The following is a 24,870-nucleotide window of genomic DNA, read 5'->3' on the forward strand; positions in this document are numbered from 1 at the left end:
TAAAGATCAGACACAGTGTACACTCATATCAACAATGCCTGTCCTTTAAAGATCAGACGCAGTGTACACTCATATCAACAATGCCTGTCCTTTAAAGATCAGACACAGTGTACACTCATATCAACACTGCCTGTCCTTTAAAGATCAGACAAAGTGTACACTCATATCAACACTGCCTGTCCTTTAAAGATTAGACACAGTGTACACTCATATCAACAATGCCTGTCCTTTAAGGTTCAGACACAATGTACACTCATATCAACAACACCTGTCCTTTAAGTTTCAGACACAGTGTACACTCATATCAACAATGCTTGTCCTTTCAGGTTGAGACACAGTGTACAATCGGATCAACAATGCCTGTCCTTTAAAGATCAGACATGGTGTACACTCATATCGACAATGCCTGTCCATTTAAAATCAGACAGTGTTCGCTCATATCAACAATGCCTGTCCTTTGAAGATCAGACACAGTGTACACTCATATCAACAATGCCTGTCCTTTGAAGATCAGACACAGTGTACACTCATATCAACAATGCCTTTCCTTTGAAGATCAAACACAGTGTACACTCAAATCTACAATGCCTGTCCTTTAAAGATCAGACACAGTGTACACTCATATCAACAATGCCTGTCCTTTAAAGATCAGACACAGTGTACACTCATATCAACAATGCCTGACCGTTAAAGATCAGACACAGTGTACACTCATATCAACAATGCCTGTCTTTTAAAGATCAGACACAGTGTACACTCATATCAACAATGCCTGTCCTTTAAAGATCAGACACAGTGTACACTCATATCAACACTGCCTGTCCATTAAAGATCAGACACAGTGTACACTCATATCAACACTGCCTGTCCTTTGAAGATTAGACACAGTGTACACTCATATCAACAATGCCTGTCCTTTAAGGTTCAGACACAATCTACACTCATATCAACAACACCTGTCCTTTAAGTTTCAGACACAATGTACACTCATATCAACAATGCTTGTCTTTTAAGGTTCAGACACAGTGTACAATCAGATCAACAACGCCTGTCCTTTAAAGATCAGACACGGTGTACACTCATATCGACAATGCCTGTCCATTTAATATCAGACACAGTGTTCGCTCATATCAACAATGCCTGTCCTTTGAAGATCAGACACAGTGTACACTCATATCAACAATGCCTGTCTATTCAATATCAGACACAGTGTACACTCATATCAACAGTGAATGTCCTTTAAAGATCAGAAACTGTGTACACTCATATCAACAATGTCTGTCATTTGAAGATCAGACACAATGTACACTCATATCAACAATGCCTGTCCTTTAAAGATCAGACACAGTGTACACTCATATCAGCAATGTATGTCCTTTCAAGATCAGACACTGTACACTCATATCAACAATGACTGTCCTTTGAAGATCAGACACAGTGTACACTCATATCAACAATAAATGTCCATTCAATATCAGACACAGTGTACACTCATATTGACAATGCCTGTGCTATAAAGATCAGACACTGTGTACACTCATATCAACAATACCTGTCCTTCGAAGATCAGACACAGTGTGCACTCATATCAACAATGCCTTTCCTTTGAAGATCAGACATGGTGTACACTCATATCAGCAATGAATGTCCTTTCAAGATAAGACACTGTGTACACTCATATCAACAATGCCTGTCCTTTGAAGATCAGACATGGTGTACACTCATATCGACAATGCCTGTCCATTTAATATCAGACACAGTGTTCGCTCATATCAACAATGCCTGTCCTTTGAAGATCAGACACAGTGTACACTCATATCAACAATGCCTGTCCTTTGAAGATCAGACACAGTGTACACTCATATCAACAATGCCTTTCCTTTGAAGATCAAACACAGTGTACACTCATATCAACAATGCCTGTCCTTTAAGATCAGACACAGTGTACATTCATATCAACAATGCCTGTCCTTTAAGGATCAGACACAGTGTACACTCATATCAACAATGCCTGTCCTTTAATGATAAGACACAGTGTACACTACTATCAACAATGCCTGTCCTTTAAGGTTCAGACACAGTGTACACTCAGATCAACAATGCCTGTGATTTAAAGATCAGACACGGTGTACACTCATATCGACAATGCCTGTCCATTTAATTTCAGACACAGTGTACACTAATATTGACAATCCCTGTCCTTTAAAGATCAGACACAGTGTAAACTTATATCAACAATGCCTGTTCTTAAAAGTTCAGACACATTGTAAACTCATATCAACAATGCCTGTCCTTTAAAGATCAGACACGGTCTACACTCATATCAACAATACCTGTGCCTTGAAGATCACACAGTGTACACTCAGATCAGCAATGCCTGTCCTTTGAAGATCAGACACAGTGTACACGCATATCAGCAATGCCTGTCCTTTGAAGATCAGACACAATGCACACTCATATCAACAATGCCTGTCCTTTCAAGATCAGACAAAGTGAACACTCATATCAACAATGCCTGTCCTTTGAAGATCAGACACAGTGTACACTCATATCAGCAATGTATGTCCTTTGAAGATCAGACACAGTGTACACTCATATCAACAATCCCTGTCCTATAAAGATCAGACACAGTGTACACTCATATCGAAATTGCCTGTCCTTTAATGATCAGACACAGTGTACACTCATATTGACAATTCCTGTCTTTTGAAGATCAGACACAATGTACACTCATATTGACAATCCCTGTCCTTTCAAGATCAGACACAATGTACACTCATATTGGCAATCCCCGTCCTTTAAAGATCAGACACAATGTACACTCATATTGGCAATCCCCGTCCTTTAAAGATCAGACACAGTGTACACTCATATTGACAATCCCTGTCCTTTAAAGATCAGACACAGTGTACACTCATATTGACAATCCCTGTCCTTTAAAGATCAGACACAGTGTACACTCATATTGACAATCTCTGTCCTTTAATGATCAGACACAATGTACACTCATATTGACAATCCCTGTCCTTTAAAGATCAGACACAGTGTACACTCATATTGCCAATCCCTGTTCTTTAAAGATCAGACACTATGTACACTCATATTGACAATCCCTGTCCTTTAAAGATCAGACACAGTGTACACTCATATTGACAATCCCTGTCCTTTAAAGATCAGACACTATGTACACTCATATTGACAATCCCTGTCCTTTAAAGATCAGACACAATGTGCACTCATATTGACAATACCTGTCCTTTGAAGATCAGACACAATGTACACTCATATTGACAATCCCCGTCCTTTAAAGATCAGACACAATGTACACTCATATTGACAATCCCTGTCCTTTCAAGATCAGACACAATGTACACTCATATTGACAATCCCTGTCCTTTAAAGATCAGACACAATGTACACTCATATTCACAATCCCTGTCCTTTAATGATCAGACACAATGTACACTCATATTGGCAATCCCTGTCCTTTTAATGATCAGACACAGTGTACACTCATATTGACAACCCCTGTCCTTTGAAGATCAGACACAATGTACACTCATATTGACAATTCCTGTCCTTTAAAGATCAGACACAATGTACATTCATATTGACAATCCCTGTCCTTTACAGATCAGACACAATGTACACTCATATTGACAATCCCTGTCCTTAAAAGATCAGACACAATGTACACTCATATTGACAATCACTGTCCTTTCAAGATCAGACACAATGTACACTCGTATTGACAATACCTGTCCTTTAAAGATCAGACACAATGTACACTCATATTGACAATCCCTGTCCTTTAATGATCAGACACAGTGTACACTCATATTAACAATCCCTGTCATTCGAAGATCAGACACAATGTACACTCATATTGACAATCCCTGTCCTTTGAAGATCAGACACAATGTTTACTCATATTGACATTTCCTGTCCTTTGAAGATCAGACACAGTGTACACTCATATTGACAATCCCTGTCCTTTGAAGATCAGACACAATGTACACTCCTAACCACAATTCCTGTCCTTTGAAGATCAGACACAGTGTACACTTATTTTGACAATCCCTGTCCTTTGAAGATCAGACACAATGTACACTCCTAACCACAATTCCTGTCCTTTGAAGATCAGACACAGTGTACACTTATATTGACAATCCCTGCCCTTTGAAGATCAGACACAATGTACACTCCTAACCACAATTCCTGTCCTTTGAAGATCAGACACAGTGTACACTCATATTGACAATTCCTGTCCTTTGAAGATCACACACATTGTACACTCATATCAACAATGCCTGTCCCGTAAAGATCAGACACAATGTACATTTAAATCGACAATTCCTGTTATTAAAAAATCAGACACACTGTACATTTATATCGACTATTCCTGTCCTTTAAAGATCAGACACAGTGTACATTTATATCGACAATTCCTGGCCATTAAAAAAATCAGACACAGTGTACATTTATATCGACAATTCCTGTCCTTTAAAAATCAGACACAGTGTACATTTATATCGACAATTCCTGTCCTTTAAAAATCAGACACAGTGTACATTTATATCGACAATTCCTGTCCTTTAAAGATCAGACACAGTGTACAATCATATAAACAATGCCCGTGGTTTAAAGATCAGACTCACTGTACACTCCTATCAACAATGCTTGTCTTTTAAAGATCAGACACTGTGTACTTCCATATCAACGAAGCCTCTTCATTTGAATTGTAGGCATCGGCTAATGGGGATAATATGCAATGAAAAAGAAAGAATTTTACTGCATGAGCATTTATTTCCTTAAGAAAAGTAAAAATAACAATTAAACTCAACCAAAAACATTATTAAAATCAAAGTTATCAATTAAACATTCATGGTAATACTGCTTTAAAAAGCACTATTCAGATTGTTTTGAGTGAACGCATACTTGCCAGTGCCGTGTTGAAAAACTGGGGGAGGGGGCAGGTGATGTTTCAAAGCAAGTTATCCCTAGGGCGAGTAACTTTTTAAACATGTGTAGCAACATATTTCTGATTTCGTTCTTCTGCATTTATTTATCTCCCTCGAGATAATTTCAATGTTTATTAATTCCATGTAAAAACTTATTTATCATGGTCCATTTGCTTTTTAGTAGCAAATCAAACTGCAAACTCCAACATGACAGAAGTAACAATTCAAAATTCAGAAAGCAAAAAATTTAATACACATTATTCATGTAATAATTTAACTAAGGAACATTCAAAATCTAATGAAAACATAATTGGTATAAGAATAAACAAGTTGAGAAACAACACAGTTGGAAAAACTTAGAATATGCATGTCAGTTGAAGTTTGCAAAATCAGTTTGATGAAATTTTTCATTTTTAATACAGTGCCATTCTGTGACTTTTTTGTAGAGTACTATCAGATCTTATTATAAAAACAATAGTTGTACAATTATTTCTGTAAATTACTTAAAAAAAAAAATCACCTAAGCATTGACAGTTTTAATAAATTTCACTTTTTGCAAAATGACATCTTGTAATGCATATGTTGGTTTATAATAACATTAATCTAACATTGCCTTAAAGATTGGGCAACCCTTTCTAAATAGGGAACGAGCAAATGTTTTATGTGTCTTGCCCTATGGGTGAATCCTTAAGTAAACCCCTAGTTCTTGTACAGGTTGACAAGAGAAAGAAAATAATTTCTGTCAAACTACTTAAATTTATATCAGATACTTCCTTCCATTCTAATCTAAGCTACATGATATAAACAAACTCTGCGGCAATCATGTTTTGAAACATCACAGAAAACTTGTTTTAATCACTAATCTAATATAAGGACATGTCTAAATGTCAAATGTCAGCACGAATTCAACAACTGAAGTAGCTATTTAATCTCATATGTGATACAAACAAATAAAGTAATTCTTTAATTTCCTACTGATTATCAGAATTCTGTCCTATTGGTGAAACTGGCCTTTCCCTTTGTTTTTATTACATACAAACACAAACCTATGCACAACTATCATTAAATATAATTGTGGCATAAGAATTTCATACCTACACCATAATCTAATAATCAAGTTTTCATTTCATACTATTACATTTCACCACAACACAATTTAAGCTCCATCAATAAAAACATAACATACAATTATTGAGACAATAATACAATTCCTTTTTTTTAAAACAAAACTCTCAATGGGAAAAACACGGCAAAATATTGACGACATGATAATAATGAAAATAATAATAATCATAATAATTCTGGTCGCATTTCACTTTTACCAGACAAACATAAAAAGTAAAATACATGATTCTGCAAAAGTAATTTTGCTAGGTAACACAAAATTTGACCTTTCTGGCCCTAAACCCTGCTTAAGCCAAGTGTTTTTTTTATCACAGATCCAGCAATACCCACAGTTATATCCCCTTTTGACTATTTATCTGTGGTGAAAGACTGCAGACCTGTAATTGCTCGACCCAGTATAAGTGCATGAATATCATGAGTCCCTGAAAAGGAAACAATCTTTTATATTATCTTGAATCTTTTTATATGACATGATAACACATTTTGAAGGCTGAGCGTTAAACGTTTGTATCTTATATCAGAGCATAAATATCACAAATGCCTAAAACAATGCCATTCATTATCTACAACATTTATACAAGATGAAAGTACTATTCAGTTCCAATATCCTAATACGTTCAAATCACAAAATAAATTATCAAATTGCTCATGGACCCCCCAAAACAGACAAACAAATGCATGCTAAGGTATTGAAATATATTCTGTTTGCCTATTTTGTGGTTTATGACTGGAAATTTAGTAATTTCCAATATATTTTTGTACAATATGCATGCCCCTTAACTTGCAGCAAGTTGACAATTAAAATCCCATGTGACCTTGACCTTTGACCTCAAAATTGTCATGTATTCCTTCCATATAATCATCATAGCAATCAATAATATGATCAAAGCATTCTCTAGAACTAGTTTTAAAAAGACATTTCTACAAACTGCCTGATTGACAGGTGCAATATCTATAATCCGCCTTTCTCCAAAGGCGACTGTACTACACACAGATTCCATTGACTTTCACTTAAATTTGTGTCACTCACCTTCGTAGGTATTCACTGCCTCAAGATTCATCACATGTCGTATGATGTGATATTCATCACAGATGCCGTTTCCGCCCAGCATGTCTCTCGCCACTCGTGCAATATCTAGAGACTTGCCGCAGGAATTACGTTTTATCAATGAGATCATTTCTGGTGTGGCACTGTAAAACATTAGTGGTATTCTGTTTGGTTTTGTTTATTTGATTTTACACCTTTTTTAACAGTATTTCAGACATATGATATCTCAGTGTTTAGTTGAACATAGTCACACATTTCCTGAGTAACTCGGTTAAGCAGTGCTAAATGCTTATACTTATGCTATTAACGGACAACTGCCTACTTGAATCACAGTAAGGGGTAAAAATGGCAACAGAATAATATTTTTTTTCTTGACTGTTCCCCTTACTGGTTATTTGGCTGGGCATGGAGCAGAAATGGCCAACTTGTAACATTCACTCTTAGTGCGTCAGCTCAATTATTTTGCGTGTGCATAAGTAGTTAAATTTTTATTCCCTGAACATGTTTTTCGTTGCATTTTGGTCTAATACTATGCCATGTAACATAATTTGTATTATATAGAATTTGTTTTTGACCTAGCTTTCTGGTCTCAGTTGCACCAAAATGATACATGGCACATAATTTGCAGCAGTCAAAAGTGAGAAAATTGCAAAATACTTTCAGCGAAAAGCAGGACTCTGCTTGAATCGAAATCCTTGTGAATACATTTCAATAGTTTACCTAAGTGAGGAACATTAAAATAACTTTCTAACACCAAACCACTTACTGTCCCATGTCCATGAGACGTCCGACCTGAAGACAGGACTGTAAACCAATGGAGATCTCGGTCATCATATCGGCCATCTTTTTCTGCATCAGCTGATTCTTGGCCAAGGGACGACCAAACTGATGTCTGTAAGTACACAAGGGGGATATTTCTAGTGGCATTATTATCTTGTTTGCTTAAATTGACTCAAAAACATTTGTTTCTTTTGACTTTTCACCTTGAAGGATGACCTTGACCTTCCACCACTCAAAATGTGCAGCTTCATGAGAACGCCGCTTTGACATTTTTTATTTTTTTTTTACCTTTGACCTTGAAGGATGACCTTAAACTTCCACCACTCAAAATGTGCAGCTTAATGAGAATGCCGCTTTGAATGTTTTTGTTTTTGTTTGTTGATCTTTGACGTTGAAGGATTACCTTGAACTTCCACCACTCAAAATGTGCAGCTTAATGAGATACACATTCATGCCAAATATCAAGTTGCTATCTTCAATATTGCAAAAGTTATGGCCAACGTTAAAGTTTTTTTCCGGACGAATGGAAAGACTGACATACTGACGGACGGTTCAACTGCTATATGCCACCCTACCGGAGGCATAAAAAAACTGCAGATAAAAAGTATCAACAATCTCTGCATAACTATGGGATTTATCACTAGAATGAATTGATTTAAAATGTTTCAAATGGTTTATGTGCCATATAAATGATTTTTTTTTACTGAATTTAACATTTTACTTTCCAAACATAACTAGAGCTTTGTCACAAATTTGCTGTATATCCCAATATGCTGGATTGACTCTGAATATTTTGCATGCTGTCTTCACAAAACAACAGAAGCTAATTTATGGCGATCTTTAATAATTATGCCATTATCATTTATGGTCATTTTGACCTTTGAACTCTTGAATTCTTTCACATGACACGCCGTCCAATGACTGTGAACAAAATTAATGTACAGAGTCATTTCAAAATCTCAAAATAAATTACATAGTTACGGCCCGGACAAGCTCATTTATGGCCATTTTTGACTTTTGAACTCCAAGTGTGACCTTGACCTTGGATATATTGACGTAATTCTTTCGCATGACACACCGTCCAATGATGGTGAACACATGTGCCAAATGATTATAAAATCTCACAATGAAGGACATAGTTATGGCCAGGACAAGCTCTTTTATGACCATTTTTGACCTTTAAACTCAAAGTGTAACCTTGACCTTGGAGACACCAATGTAATTCTTTCACATGACACACCGTCCAATGATGGTGAACAAATGTGCCAAATGATTTTAAAGTCTCACAATAAATGACAAAGTTATGGCCCGGACAAGCACATTTATTGGCAACTCCAAATGTGACCTTGATCTTGGGGATAGATGTACTTCTTTCGCATGACACACCATCCCATGATGGTGAACAAATGAACCACGTCATTTTAAAATCTAACGATAAATGACATAGTTAAGGTCCGAACACACTTTCGGTTTAAAACACACTAAGTGACCCCGTGACCTAGTTTTTGATCTGGCATTACCCATATTCAAACTTGACCTAGACATCATCTAGATACAACTTCTGACCAAGTTTGGTGAAGATCGGATGAAATTTTTGGGACTGACAGACCGACCGACCAACAAAGTGACTCCTATATAGCCCCCATTACCAATAGTAATGGGTGTATAATAAACTTCAATTGGCCCTTCAAGGATAACCTTAAGTATAAATGACATATTGTTATACTTTATTGCTTTCTTAATAATAGCCACTGTCCAGTTTTTAAAACCTGAGAAACACATATACAAAGATCATCCTCAACAATCACAGAAGTCAGTAAAATTATTATTAAATATTTTAGAAAATCAATTAAAATCCTAGCCTCATACCTGTCCAGTGTATACTGGCGAGCATAATTCAAGCAGAATTCAGCAGCCCCTAGTGTTCCCCAGGCAATACCATATCTAGCTTTGTTCAGGCACCCAAACGGACCCTTGGAAGAAAAGGTCATCCATATAAAACTGTATGCCAACATGTGTAAACTAAACTATTTACAGGGAACATGAAATAACATCAGTACTCTTGTAACTAGCCATGTGTAAACCACCTGAATGATTGCTAGAGGACACAAGAATACATCAATAAACACCATATCATGTGAATTTGAAACTTGGAATGGATATCGTTTTGATGATTTACTCAACCAAAACTGAGAATGTCATGTTCTGCATGTGTTTTTGTAATATTCTGTCCATAGTTTAAGTAAATTAAGCACTTTTCAATGACCTTTTCAATAACAGTGATTGTGTTTTTATCATTTTGACTACATTTTTTAATTGTGTTGATGCACTCATGAACATGGCGTCATTTGTTGATTATTTTTAATAAATCAAATTCAACATCCAGTTTTGAAGGAAAATCAATTTACAAGATGCATTCATGTATGCATGTGCCTATATGACTTACAATTGTAATACAAGTTAAATAAAAAGAACAGTTAAAACTGTGCATAAAGCATTGTAGAAAAAACACATTTTACAATGTATAGCGTACTAACAATACTGAAACAAGCTTTGTATAAACACATCAATAACCTCTACGTAACAAATGAAGCACATTGGCTAAACAGAGTAACAGAACCTTAGAAAAAAATACAAAACTTTAAGACATGTTTAAGCACTGAAGTAATCCCTGCAAAACTAAACAAATGTGCTTTATGTTGCAAAATTAATCATGTGAAATTTTGTATTATGATGTTTGTTGTTCAGTGACAGAGCATACTGTGTAGGCACAAGTAAATGTTCAAATGTCATAAGTATAAAATATATGATTATCTCTTAACTTGTAACAGAAATAATAATATACGCCTGTAAATATGAGACAAAATATATGTAAGCTTATTGAAACAACTGAAAAACATTGGTCTTCTGAAATTGGGCAAATGGTATCCAGGCAACATGCCACCATTAATTTAGTAAAAATTTGCATACTTGACTTTGATCATGTCACAATTCTATATGTATTTATTTGTCAAACAAATTGTTGAGCGAATTCATTAATGTATCTGAATATCTTAAATTACGTTGGTTGCCGACATTATGGCATACAGTTATTTACCACTCTGTTGTTCATGCGAACAGGAAATAAATGGTTTCCAAGGACATTTTCACTAACATCTTGGATATCGGGTAATTACAATCCTTTAAAGCCTATAAAGGGGATTAGATATTACCATCTCCATCTCTAATGAGCCATATACACATCAATCATAGGGCAAATAAGGCGTAATCAATCTTCAAACATTGAATGCAAATGAAAATCTGATAGCCAAGGACGACTTCTACAAGAGATCACTGAGAGATAAATGTGTGATCCGTCTGAACCAATACTTAATGTCACAGGCACCAAGACCAGTTGTAATTTGTAGTATGCAAAGCAGATATTTCATGATCCTACATTGTAGGGAGTAATTATTTTCAGATTACCAACGTCAATACATGTCCAGTCAAATAGTTATGTTTCTTGATCAGGTCATGGGAGGTCAGGATAGCACAACTATGAACTTATGAATAAACAAGAGCTGTGTTTGTAAAACACAATGCCCCATACTGCGCCGCTTTGAAGCCATATATTTGACCTTTGATCTTGAAGGATAACCTTTACCTTGACCTTTCACCACTCAAAATGTGCAGCTCCATGACATACACATGCATGCCAAATATTAAGTTGTTTCTTCAATATTGCAATATTTGACCTTTGACCTTATAGGATGACCTTGACACTTCACAACTCAAAATGTGCAGCTCCATGAGATACGTATGCATGCCAAATATCGAGTTGCTATCTTCAGTATTGCAAATTTGACCTTTGACCTTGAAGGATGACCTTGACCTTTCACTACTCAAAATGTGTAGCTCCATGAGATATGCATGCATGCCAAATATTGAGTTGCTATCTTCAGTATTGCAAAATTTGACCTTTGACCTGAATGATAACCTTGACCTTTTACCACTCAAAATGTGCAGCTGCATGAGATACGCATGCATGCCAAATATTAAGTTGCTATCTTCAGTATTGCAAAATTTGACCTTTGACCTAGAAGGATGACCTTGACCTTTCACCACTCAAAATATGCAGCACCATGAGATACACATGCATGCCTTATATCGATTGCTATCATCAGTATTGTAAAATTTGACCTTTGACCTTGATATTTGACCTTGAAGGATGACCTTGACCTTTCACCACTCCATATGTGCAGCTCCATGAGATGCGCATGCATGCAAAATATCGAGTTGCTATCTTCAGTATTGCAAAATTTGACCTTTGACTTTGACCTTGAAGGATGCTGACCTTGACCTTTCACCACTCAAAATGTGCAGTTCCATGAGATACACATGCATGCCTTTCAAGTTCCTATCTTCAATATTGCAAAAGATATGACTAATGTTAAAGTTTTCGGACAAACAGACGCCATATGTTTGACCTTGAAGGAAGACCGTGACCTTTCACCACTCAAAACGAGCAGCTCCATGAGATGCACATGCATGCCAAATATCAAGTTGCTATTTTCAATATTGCACAAGTTATGGCCAATATTTAAGTTTTCGGAAGGACGCACAGACTGACAGATGGACTGACAGACATTTGAACTGCAATATGTCACCCTACCAGGGGCATAAAAATGAGACATCTTAAAGGTTCTGTGCCCATGACAGAGTGAACTGTAAATCAAGCATTAATACAAATCACAGTGTCACTTCTTGAAGGCCATTACTATAAAATCTTTAACAAATTTTATAGTGCCAATGAAATACTTTCAAACTTCAAAAACCATTATCACTATCAACTTCAGCATTGATTACTCAATAACTCAAGCATACATGTATATGTCAGTTCATGATCATATGCAATAAATTTGGGCTGTGCTCTGTGAGAAGGGGGTTTAATGCATGTGCATAAAGTGTTACCCCAGATTAACCTGTGCAGTCCACACAGGCTTATCAGGGACAACACTTTCTGCTTTTGTAATATTTTTCCTTTAAAGAAAGTTTCTTCTTAGCAAAAATCCTCTCTAGCAGGAAAGTGTTGTCCCTGATCATACTTAGCGGACTTCACAGGCTATTCTGGGACAACAATTTACGCACAAGCAATAAACCCCCTTTTCACAGAGCGAGGGTCATTTGTATTTAATTTACACGCCATAACTAAACGATTCTGCTAAATATTTGTAAATATTTATAAAACAACTAATGACAAAATTACTTTCGTTTAAGAAAGGAGCAGATAACTTTATGCTGTCATTTTGAACTATAAACTTTTAACCAAAAATAAACAGTCCAAGTTGTAAACTTTGTTGGCTTTATAACCTTAAGTAAATATAATAACCAACAAATCTTCTTTTTCAATGTTGCTTGGGGAAAATGAACAGGCGCAGTGATAAAAAAAAGTTACAATTTTTTTATGTGACAAATCTGACAACATCTGATCCATTTGAAGAGAAATTTATGTGATCACTGTATGACCTCCAGTTAAAGAAGTTTAACTGTATTTTGAAAATGTTACATAAATGCAGTGTTAAATTATAGCTATAGTGAAAATGATGCAGATTAGTGACTATCATTAAGCAGTCTGAAAATGAAGAATGATCATTTAACTAAAGATAACTTCATCTCACAAGGCTTAGAAAACTGCTCATGCTATGGATCTCATTTAACCCTTTGCCTGCTGGGAAATTTTTCGTCTGCTAAAATGTCGTCTGCTGAATTTCTAAAATTAGCATAGCATTTTCTTTGATTTTTTTTCAAAGAATACTATCAGAATAGCAAACAGTTTGGATCCAGATGAGACGCCACGTTATGTGGCGTCTCATCTGGATCCAAACTGTTTACAAAGGCCTTCAAAATTCGGTTCCCGCACTGAAAGGGTTAAGTTTACACATTAGTTGTTTCCCTCACTACTCAAGTCTTAAGTATTAGTTATGGAAAGGTTATATGGATCATTATTCCATATCCTCCATTATCTGAGCTGCATTCTGGGAAAAAACAGGCTTAACCCTTTGCATGCTGGGAAATTTGTCCTCTGCTAAAATGTCGTCTGCAGAATTTCTAAAATTAGCATTTTCTTCGATTTTTTTTAAAGAATATTATCAGAATAGCAAACAGTTTGGATCCTGATGAGACGCCACGTTCTGTGGCGTCTCGTCTGGATCCAAACTGTTTGCAAAGGCCTTCAAAATTCGGTCCCCGCACTGAAAGGGTTAAGCCATGTGTGTAAACTGTTGTCTAAGATAAGCCTATGCATTGGCGAAATCTTATCAGGGATGACACATTGTGTTTTAACTGGATTTTTGTTAAAAATAAAATACTTCATTTAAGCTTCCATAAAGGTGGAAAGTGTTGTCCCTGATTATCCTGTTGGGACTCAACAGACTTATCTGGGATGACACTTGAACTAGTTGAAGTACATTTACTATGTCTGGTTTTCCCAGAGAGGGGCTTATATGCGTGTTATAAACATGTTTGACCTAATTACTGCGACTCAAGTGATGTCGTTAACTAGGACAAAATGGCCGATAGCCATTCATATAGTTCAGCGTTGTTTCGTTTTCTTTATAATTTTATACTATTTTTTCGTTTCTGATAATCATAAAGATTGGGATAAATGAAAACAAGGGCTGTTTGTAAAACATGCATGCCCCCCTATATTGGATATAAGTGGTGGTGGTGGTGGTGGTGGCGGCGGCGGCGGCGGCGGTGGTGGTGGTGGTAATAGTAGTAGTGGTAGTAGTAGTAGTAGTAGTAGTAGTAGTAGTAGTAGTAGTAGTAGTAGTAGTAGTAGCAGTAGTAGTAGTAGTAGTAGTAGTAGTAGTAGTAGTAGTAGTAGTAGTAGTAGTAGAGTAGTAGTAGTAGTAGTAGAGTAGTAGTAGTAGTAGTAGAAGTAGTAGTAGTAGTAGTAGTAGAAGTAGTAGTAGTAGTAGTAGTAGTAGTAGTAGTAGTAGTAGTAGTAGTAGTAGAGTAGTAGAAGTAGAAGTAGAGTAGTAGTAGTAGTAGTAGTAGTAGTAGTAGTAGTAGTAGTAGTAGTAGAAGTAGTAGTAGTAGTAGTAGTAGTAGTAGTAGTAGTAGTAGTAGTAGTAGAAGTAGTAGTAGTAGTAGTCGTAGTAGTAGTAGTAGTAGTAGCAGCAGCAGCAGCAGCAGTAGTAGTAGTAGTAGTAGTAGTAGTATGCATTACAAAAATGCAGTTAGCCTTACATTTGGTAAAATTTAAATATATTACAAGGGAGGCAAATGCTGTAACAATAAATTTAAACTTATTGCATCTGTTTCCCCTGTATATAGGTAGATATAATAGTGTATTACCTCCCCTGTCCTGCTTATATTTTTATATTAATCAACAAAATTAAACATTAACATAATATTTAATATACAAAATATACAAAAAATCTCATATTCTGATAATATTTTTACTGATCCACTGTATTTTACTAAAAGGATGACGTTTCATTGGACTGATAATTATAGATTTAGGATTACAGACCAGTTGCTTCAGTAATATTGTTCAGAGTGTGCCCTGTTGGCTGCGTATGCATTCTTGAGTTATCATTCAAAAACCATTTTACTATTTCGAGTCACTGTGACCTTGACCTTTGACCTAGTGACCTCAAAATCAATAGGGGTCATTTGCGAGTCATGATCAATGTACCTATGAAGTTTCATGATCCTAGGCCCAAGCGTTCTTGAGTTATCGTCTGACAACCACCTGGTGGACGGACGGACCGACCGACAGACATGAGCAAAGCAAATACCCCCTCTTCTTCGAAGGGGGGCATAAATATTTCATTTGATTGGTAAGTTGTGTTTGGAAGTTTTGTTTCCGATATTAAGATTAAGTACTGCGACTCAACAGATGAACAGTATACATTAATGTTGTATGTCTAGCATTGACTCACATTCATGAACTTTTTGACTGTGCAAGAACTTTTTAGTACACATAATAATCTGTATGTATCTATCATAACACAAGTAGGTATGTTTTTTAATGTCTACATACTGCCAGTCCAGCCACATTTGGCAGCAGATTCCCCTCTGGTATTACCACATCCTCCATCACAATCGAACCGGTGATACTGGCACGTAACGAAAACTTGCCCTGGATCTTTGGAGCTTAAAGGAAATAGTTTGATTTTAAATTAACACAGTCATATTTTGATGGGGTATTTGTAAAACGCAGTGACATTTTAATATGTTATGAATAAAACGCAGTCATTTGTTGATAGGGTTTACCGGGTAAGTAAATGACAGTGAAATTTCTAAAGGATATAAGAAGAATATAGTCTGTTTTAGATAGAGAATAAGTAAAATCAATCCTACACAGATGGTGTTTTACTAACTTTTAGTAAATGACAGTTGTATTTTGATATTGTGTCAGTAAAACACAATAATATTTTACTTGGGTATAAGTAAAACACAGCAATATTTTGATGGGGTACAAGTATTACACAGTCAAAGTTTGATAAGAAATAAGTTAGTAAAACACAATTCATATGTTGAAACAAGGGCTGTTTGTAAAACATGCATGCCCCCCATATGGGCTGTCCATTGTAGTGGCAGCCATTGTGTAAATACGATTTTTTGTCACTGTGACCTTGACCTTTGACCTAGTGACCTGAAAATCAATAGGGGTCATCTGCGGGTCACGATCAATGTACCTATGAAGTTTCATGTTCCTAGGCAAAAGCGTTCTTGAGTAATCATCCAACAACCATTTTACTATTTCGGGTCACCGTGACCTTGACCTTTGACCTTGTGACCTCAAAATCAATAGGGGTCATCTGCAAGTCATGATCAATCTACCTATGAAGTTTCATGATCCTAGGCGTATGCGTTCTTGAGTTATCATCCGAAAACCATTTTACTATTTCGGGTCACCGTGACCTTGACCTTTGACCTAGTGACCTCAAAATCAATAGGGGTCATCTGCGAGTCATGATCAATCTACCCATGAAGTTTCATGATCCTAGGCGTATGCGTTATTGAGTTATCATCCGGAAACCATTTTACTATTTCGGGTCACCGTGACCTTGACCTTGGACCTAGTGACCTCAAAATCAATAGGGGTCATCTGCAAGTCATGATAAATCTACCCATGAAGTTTCATGATCCTAGGCGTATGCGTTCTTGAGTTATCATTCAAAAACCATTTTACTATTTCTGGTCACGGTGACCTTGACCTTTGACCTAGTGACCTCAAAATCAATAGGGGTCATCTGCGAGTCATGATCAATGTACCTATGAAGTTTCATGATCCTAGGCCCAAGCGTTCTTGAGTTATCGTCTGACAACCACCTGGTGGATGGACCGACAGACCGACAGACCGACATGAGCAAAGCAATATACCCCCTCTTCTTCGAAGGGGGGCATAATAATGTTATAATGTAATAATTTTACATAAATGTTTAATATGTTATAAGTAAACCATAGTCATATTAAAAAGAAGTAATTTAAAAACATGACAGTTGTTTTTAAAAGAGTTTATGCTACACATATACATTAATGGAGTTTAGGTAAAACAAAGTAATAATTTGAAGGAGAAAAAATAAAACAAAATCAATTTTGTAAGCGCGTAAAGAAACATTAAATCTTAATCTTATTTCACAACTTTTAAAATACCAATTTAAATCACCCAGTTCACATTGTAAAAACCAATTTGTAAATATGTTTTGAAAAGGGATACAAAAGGTGACAAAAAGCATTAACCTGTTAACTTTTTGCCATAACCAGCTATAAACCAGTACACCGAAAAACATTGAGCAGTTGCATGTTTTGAAATGTTTAAGTATACCTTAAACATGTCATACCGACCGCATATGTACTGCCCTTGATAACATAACAGTTTCTTAATAAATGTTTTATAACATTTATTTTAATAATTTTGTAAATGTATGCTATATTTTGTGTTATAGTTCTATGTGAAAGCATATTAGTTAAAATTTATAAAAGAACTACACAATGTTAAATTTCATGTGTCATTAATTTATTTTTGGTTGGCCGCTTATATTACTTTCACGTCATATTGCTCACAATATTGTTGTGTTTCTTTGTTCATTCTGTTTTAATTTTTTAAATGTTCCTAACTGATTGTTATCACAAGTTAGATAAATTGGTCAATTTCATCATAGTTCATAGCCGCCAATCTCCGCAGTTTGGTAGTTAAATTTTCAACAGTAGAAAAAAAAAATTGTGCCAATATTCAAAACTTACCCACTTTTTGTAACCAGAAAAATACTGATTTATTGCTTTACTACTTTGTATGTTCACACGATATTAATGACAGTCAATTATGCAGCATGTTCTAACTAGTCACCAGCGCAAGTTGGCAGTATGTCGCAAGAAAATGTAAAATCACAAAAACTATCCCATGAAAAAAGCATAATAAAACAAGATGTGTTTGTGAAACACAATGTCCCCCTATATGACGTTTGACCTTGAAGGATGACCTTGACCTTGACCCTTCACCACTCAAAATGTGCAGCTCCATGAGATACACATGCATGTCAAATATAAAATTGCTAGCTTCAATATTGCAGAAGTTACATTACATGAGCAATTTTGACCCATATATTTGACCTAGAAGGATGACCTTGACCTTTCACCACTAAAAATGTGCAGCTCCATGAGATACACATGCATGCCAAATATCAAGTTGCTATCTTCAATATTGCAAAAGTATTCATAAAATAAGCGATTTGGGCCACATATATTTGACCTCTGACCTTGAAGGATGACCTTGACCTTGACCATTCACCACTAAAAATGTGCAGCTCCATAAGTTACACATGCATGCCAAATATCAAGTTGCTATCTTCAATATTGCAAAAGTATTAATAAAATAAGCGATTTGGGCCACATATATTTGACCTCTGACCTTGAAGGATGACCTTGACCTTTCACCACTCAAAATGTGCAGCTCCATGAGATACACATGCATGCCAAATATCAAGTTGCTATCTTCAATATTGCAAAAGTATTCATAAAATGAGCGATTTTGGCCACATATATTTGACCTCTGACCTTGAAGGATGACCTTGACCTTGACCTTTCACCACTCAAAAAGTGCAGCTCCATGAGATACACATGCATGCCAAATATCAAGTTGCTATATTCAATATAGCAAAAGTTATTGCAAAATGTTAAAGTTGGCGCAAACCAACCAACCAGACAGGGAAAAATCAATATGTCCCCCACTACTATAGTGGGGGACATAAAAAACTTATCAGGTTAACCTTTTCCAAAAAATGTAACTGGTTATCTGGTCGTTTCAATAGGTTAACCGGTTTACCTCTTGCATCCCTAATTAATAAATAATAATCAGACCCAGGATTTTACCAATATTTCAAAGTAATTCAGTCTTGCAATAAAATACAGTTTGATTTTACCTGAGAGTCCTTTCATGCCCTTTTCAAGTATGAACCCTCTAATTTTGTTGTTTTCTGCCTTATTTTTTGCCCAGACAATGAAGACATCAGCAATTGGAGAGTTGGTGATCCTACAACAGGAGCAAATATCAGTGTACATATGTATATTTCACTCAAATTTCAGTTAACGTTGCACAGCAGTATAGATGTACTCATCTTACAAAATGTAATCTCTACTTCCATGAGAAAATAAATAACAAGTTCAAATATATAATAAGTTCAAACAAGTATTATGTTGTATTATGCGGAGCTGGCAATAACTGATTTACATTTGTATGACATACTTTTGGTATGTATACCAGGACTCATATCAACAATTGGCTGTAAGAATATTTTATGTTAAAATAAAATTTAATGTGAAAAATGTAAAATTCTATTTTCTAAGTGAAAGTCATTATATTATATACTTTCTTTCAATCTTTTCAAACTACAGGCTTTTTCAATCAATCAATTTGTTGGTTTTATTATTCTCTATTTTTCATATTAGTTTGACAACTTATGTCTGAATGTTATCATTGAACAGAATAGAGGAAATAGGAAACCCACTTTTTCTACTAATGGAAACAACCAATGTACCCCACTTAATAAGGCCAAATGTTCAAACTGTAAGTTTGTGAGGGTGTGCTAATATTTATCACATGCTATACCCTGTTTCCAATGTAATACAACCATTACCGGTACATATCTTTTTACATTACACATGTGTAAATACAACATTTTAAAGCGTTTGCATTGGCTTATTTAAAAGTATGTGATAAAAAAGATCTAACACTCGTTATCATATCATACCATTTTTTATTAATCTCATCCAGGAAATTCATTAGTAAGCTCGCATAACATAATTCCTGAACTCATTTAATAAAATATGGTATGATATGACAACTCGTGCCAGATCCTATATATATGCATCTATTGGAAATTTCTAATATAGTTACAATTCAACAGAATATAAATTTATATGAAACAGCCACTTTAGGAACATTATAATTTAATAAAGTCAAAGAGATTTTTGATAAGAAAGTTTTCTGGACATAGGCCCCTTCATACATAGGAAACTCAATAGCAATACCTACAGTTATTCTGTCTTTTATGTGCATATCAGGAGCAAACAAGATCCTATGCAATTAAATGCATTTATTCCATTACCAGTGCACCACGCCAACATGCTCACCATGTTTTTGCTCCATTCAATGTGTATGTTTTGTTTTTTGGGATATGGACTGCATTGGTTTCCATGGAAGATGGGTCACTGCCATGGTTGGGTTCTGTCAAGCCAAAGCAGCCAATCAACTCACCAGTTGCTGCAAAATAAAAACGACTTCCAATCAATTCAATAGTAGACTTTTTGCATACAAATACTCTTTTTAAAAAGGTAAATATCATAGAAAGTACAACAGCATAATAGTATAAAACAAGAGCTGTGTCCATAGGATGACATATGCCCCTGATAAACGCTTTGATAGAAGTTATGAGCATTTTTCGAAACCTAAAAGCATTTTTCGAAACCTAAACGCGGACCCTAATATAGGTCAAGGTCAAAGGGGTCAAATGTGTGTGCGTATGGAAAGGCCTTGTCCATATACACATGCATACCAAATATAAATGTTACATCTGAAGTGACATAGAAGTTATGAGCATATGAGACCTAAATGCAAAGTGTGACGGACAGACGGATGTGCAATCACTATATGCCCTCCTTCAGGGCATAAAAATCAATATGGATTTGAACTTCAATTTAACGATCTAGTTATATATTAACATGTGTCACTGAAATTTATTTTATAATAAGATCACCATTTTTATTTATAAGATTACCAAGTTTTGGAAGATATTTTTGTCTCTGTTCCTCTGTTCCATAGGTGTTGATTGGGTGCATGACTAGTGAAGACTGTACACTCATACATGACCGATAACTGCTGTCAACCCTAAAACATCAAACTTGTAAGTGACAGATAATGTATTAAACCAAAATTGTGATAGTTGAACAAACTGGTGAGTGAAAGCTTTGTTTTGTATTATTTATTTGAAATGTAATGGAACTACCCATAACAGCCTAAAGTGATTTCATGCAATAACTTATAAATTAGTGAATGTTTCATAATACACAAAATACCTGTTTATTTTCATATCAAAGCAGGGCAAATGGACTGCAAATTTGAATATTATTTCTGAAAATTATTTGGTTAGGCTACACATCAATAATAAAGTTGTAAGCATAATTTTTCTAAAAAAAAATGTCATCAAGTTTAAGGACTGAATTGTTATGGTATAAAACTGACTTTGAGACTGCCATAATAAGGCTGCTTCCAATGGTTAGAAACTGTGCCTTTTTCACCTTAGAATGTAAAAGAAATGCCAAGGGAGTCCTAGGAGTGTATTTCCATAGTAACTGACATATCACAATCTTGAATCATTCATAACATTAAACAGACTTTTGAAAGATTTGTGTTTTATATCAAAATGTTCCTCGTTTAATACTTATTATGCAATAATTACGCAATCAAACTCAAAGAAGGGGCATCTCCCACCCAAAGAAGGGGCATCTCCCACCAAAGTCCTGAACGTATATGGCATTAACCGATGGCTGTTATATCTCAAAATCTTTGGGAAAAAACCTGATTCTAAAAACAAACAACATAAAGCAATTGTATGAACCAATTGCAGTCCATTGGAATATTTATAGTTGATACAGTAAAGGATTTTACAAGGATTTCGAATTGGTCCCCTTTGTTTGTAGCCTCAGATAAGCGGAGTTTTAAAATCATTAACTACATTCCATGTAAGTCTATTGCACCATCACCTCTCACATTCTCTTGTAAGCAGACCGTATGCGACCGAAGACACTCCTGCACAACCATAGCCCTGTATAGTTGCACCCAGCACACCAAGCCCACCCATCTCCCGCATGATCTCTGGGTGAAACACTAAAAGCAGAGATATGTGACATTAAGAGGCAGCTTTCTATTAGGAAATTTATTGGATTTTGTAAATGTACATTTTTTATGTACACACATGTTGATTTTAAAAATGAAGAAATTTTAAGTTCATCTTAATTTTAGTTAGCTTAAATTTTAAACATTCTTGTTCTATGTTTCTGTTGATCTTCCATTAAGGAGAATTTTCTACTGAGTGAAATTATTCAAATAATCATTTGAAGGCTGTTTTTACACATTCATTGAACTTTAAAATGTTGCGTACCCTTATACTTAAAAAGGTCATAAATACTAAACTTGATTTTGTCTTTTACCTAAATATAATTACTTAATTGTATAACTACACTGTATGAGCTACCACGAGTGTTCTTCTACCAACTTCAACACAATGATGTTAAATTGGTTAATTCATGTTGTAACATGTCAATATCATTTTTGTCCTTATAATGGCCAAAGCAGTTGTTTGTTTTGGTGCAGTTAAATTTAGCATAAGGCTAGTAAAGTGCTCTCCCTTTGTAAACATGGAATTTGGCAATAGTAACTTCATATCTAGTCCAAAACTCTGCTGTTGAGTTAACCCAAATAATATATTTGCTTTCATTAATTTAGAAACAAAAACTATTGGGTATCTTTTGCTCAAAATGGGGAAAAATGAATATTTAGCAGTAGAGAGAGAGACCTCCCCAGTATTGGCTTTCAATAACAACCACTAGATCATATATTATACAGGGCTTCCCGGCTTCCATGTGACCTTGTTTTCCATGTGACCTTGTGTTCCATGTGACCTTGTTTTCCGGATTTTTATGCTTAGAACATTTTTTTGACTTAATTTTGATGCACATTAAATTACACTTAAGAGTCATTTTCAAACACAAAAATGTGAAAACAAAGGTCTAACATACTTCATGACCTTTCAATATTTGCATCTGGTGTAAATTTGAGCCAATAGTAAAGCAGCAAGCAGCTGCAAGAGAAATCCTCAATCTACCTTATAAATAATAGGGCAGAGCTACAGCTCTTACAATAATTCCTTATTACGTAGTGATATTAGTCTGATATGCCCATTTCTTTATTTATTGCATATAAGAACTGTTGGGGTCAAATTATTATTATTTTCACACATTCAACTTATTAGAGTCTAGGAGTAAGAAAGACAAATCAGGTAAAAAGTTGTCCAAAATATTATGACCGACCCCACGATTGTTAGTTAGCACAATGTGAGCTGATTTCTTAATGTTCAGAAATGCACAAAAAGTTTAAATTAAGGCAAAAATAATATTGGATACTACTAAGAAATTCCTCATAGCTACCATGTGTTTAGGTTTCAAGGTTCTGGTGCAAATAGTGTAGGAGGAGATAGTGGCCAGGAGGGACAGACAGACGGCAGAGATAATCACATAATCCCCCTGCTCCAATTTGGAGCGTGGGGATAATAAATATGACTCATTACATTTTATGTACATGAGTCATAACACGTTGGATTTTAATTTTAGAGACAGTCCAGTTGTACCTTCATTTCTGTTTGCCATGATTATTCTAGGCATGAGTTTATCATCACAGTATTGACGGAACTGATCACGAACCATCTTTTCTTCCTCTGTGAGCTGACTTTCTAAGTTAAGTGCATCTTGCCAATTGAACTGGACTGTAAAGAATACTGTGTATAAATCAAGAACAGTCACATTGAAAATACAGCAATGCCTTGTAACATGTACTTGCAAAACAGCTCATACGATACCAGTTTTCTTAACTGCATCATAAGCCAAAGTAATTGTTATTGTTATTTTGTCAACTATTGTGAGTGATTGAACTGTGGGAATTTGATCATAAAGATATAAAGACAGGGACATCAAAATTTAAATGTTATGTTTTATTCAAAGTCTAGCTGAGATCACTGACATATTTTGAACGAAAATTGGTTTAAAAATATATAAAAAAATTCCTTCATTGGTTCATTGTTATAAGTATGGGTCAGAAACAGAAATTTTACACAAATAGACATACAACTAATCAGTAATCTTAGGGCTTTAACTCAATCTATTAAGTTACATAAGCTTAGATTGACAATTAACAGTAACACATTAACAATATCGATACTAATAAAGACATGAATTATAAACAACACGAAAGTTACATATTTGCTATAAGTCAATATATTCCACAACTTACTAGTGCGTGTCAATGAGATGATGCCAATAAGGGTATATATGTGATAATGACTGTGATTTCAAATGGATCATGACAACAACTTCAACTTGTATCATAGTTACTTAGCCCACTGATTGAGTGATTCAATTGAAGAAACATTTCATCAATTACCTGTGGATGCTAATCTTTTGATAATGTGACTTAAGTTTCCTGCTCCAGCATTTGAAGCAAATGTTGTTACCAGCTTTCGAACAGACATTGCGAATAAACTAGATTTGTTCACTGTTCACTGAATACCTTGAGTAAACCTTTTGCATAATAACAAAAATGACCTTCACCTGTGCGAAGGTGTGTACTTCCGGTTTAAAAAAGAAAAACAAAAATTAAAGATAAATAAAAACAAAGTCATTAATATATATAAA

At 35.2% G+C, this 24,870-nt stretch overlaps 1 protein-coding gene across 2 annotated transcripts; it reads right to left on the minus strand.

Moving 5' to 3' along the window:
- Positions 1-4,786: 4,786 nt before the first annotated feature.
- LOC127843824 (glutaryl-CoA dehydrogenase, mitochondrial-like) lies at positions 4,787-24,802 on the minus strand. Of its 2 annotated transcripts, none has more exons than XM_052373677.1 (11): positions 24,620-24,802; positions 23,811-23,945; positions 22,168-22,291; positions 21,183-21,292; positions 20,539-20,668; positions 19,329-19,438; positions 15,944-16,056; positions 9,784-9,887; positions 7,901-8,026; positions 7,117-7,277; positions 4,787-6,508 (listed from the first exon to the last, which is right to left on the minus strand). In XM_052373677.1, exons 1-11 carry the CDS (start codon positions 24,705-24,707, stop codon positions 6,435-6,437), a joined length of 1,275 nt encoding a protein of 424 aa, XP_052229637.1. In that variant the 5' UTR covers positions 24,708-24,802; the 3' UTR covers positions 4,787-6,434. The 2 variants fall into 2 exon arrangements, with proteins under 2 accessions (XP_052229637.1, XP_052229638.1); XM_052373678.1 differs by lacking the exon at positions 24,620-24,802 and adding an exon at positions 24,470-24,570.
- Positions 24,803-24,870: the final 68 nt, after the last annotated feature.

This window comes from Dreissena polymorpha, chromosome 9 (assembly GCF_020536995.1).
Source record: "Dreissena polymorpha isolate Duluth1 chromosome 9, UMN_Dpol_1.0, whole genome shotgun sequence".
NCBI lineage: Eukaryota > Metazoa > Mollusca > Bivalvia > Myida > Dreissenidae > Dreissena > Dreissena polymorpha.

Bases quoted from the DNA above. Each gene is read 5' to 3' on its own strand.
- LOC127843824 (XM_052373677.1), bottom strand. From the start codon at position 24,707: ATGTCTGTTCGAAAGCTGGTAACAACATTTGCTTCAAATGCTGGAGCA. The intron at 7,278-7,900 runs GTAAGTGGTTTG...AATGTTTTACAG, and splicing joins CGTCTCATGGACATGGGACA to TGCCACACCAGAAATGATCT. The intron at 6,509-7,116 runs GTGAGTGACACA...TTTCCTTTTCAG, and splicing joins GGCAGTGAATACCTACGAAG to GGACTCATGATATTCATGCA.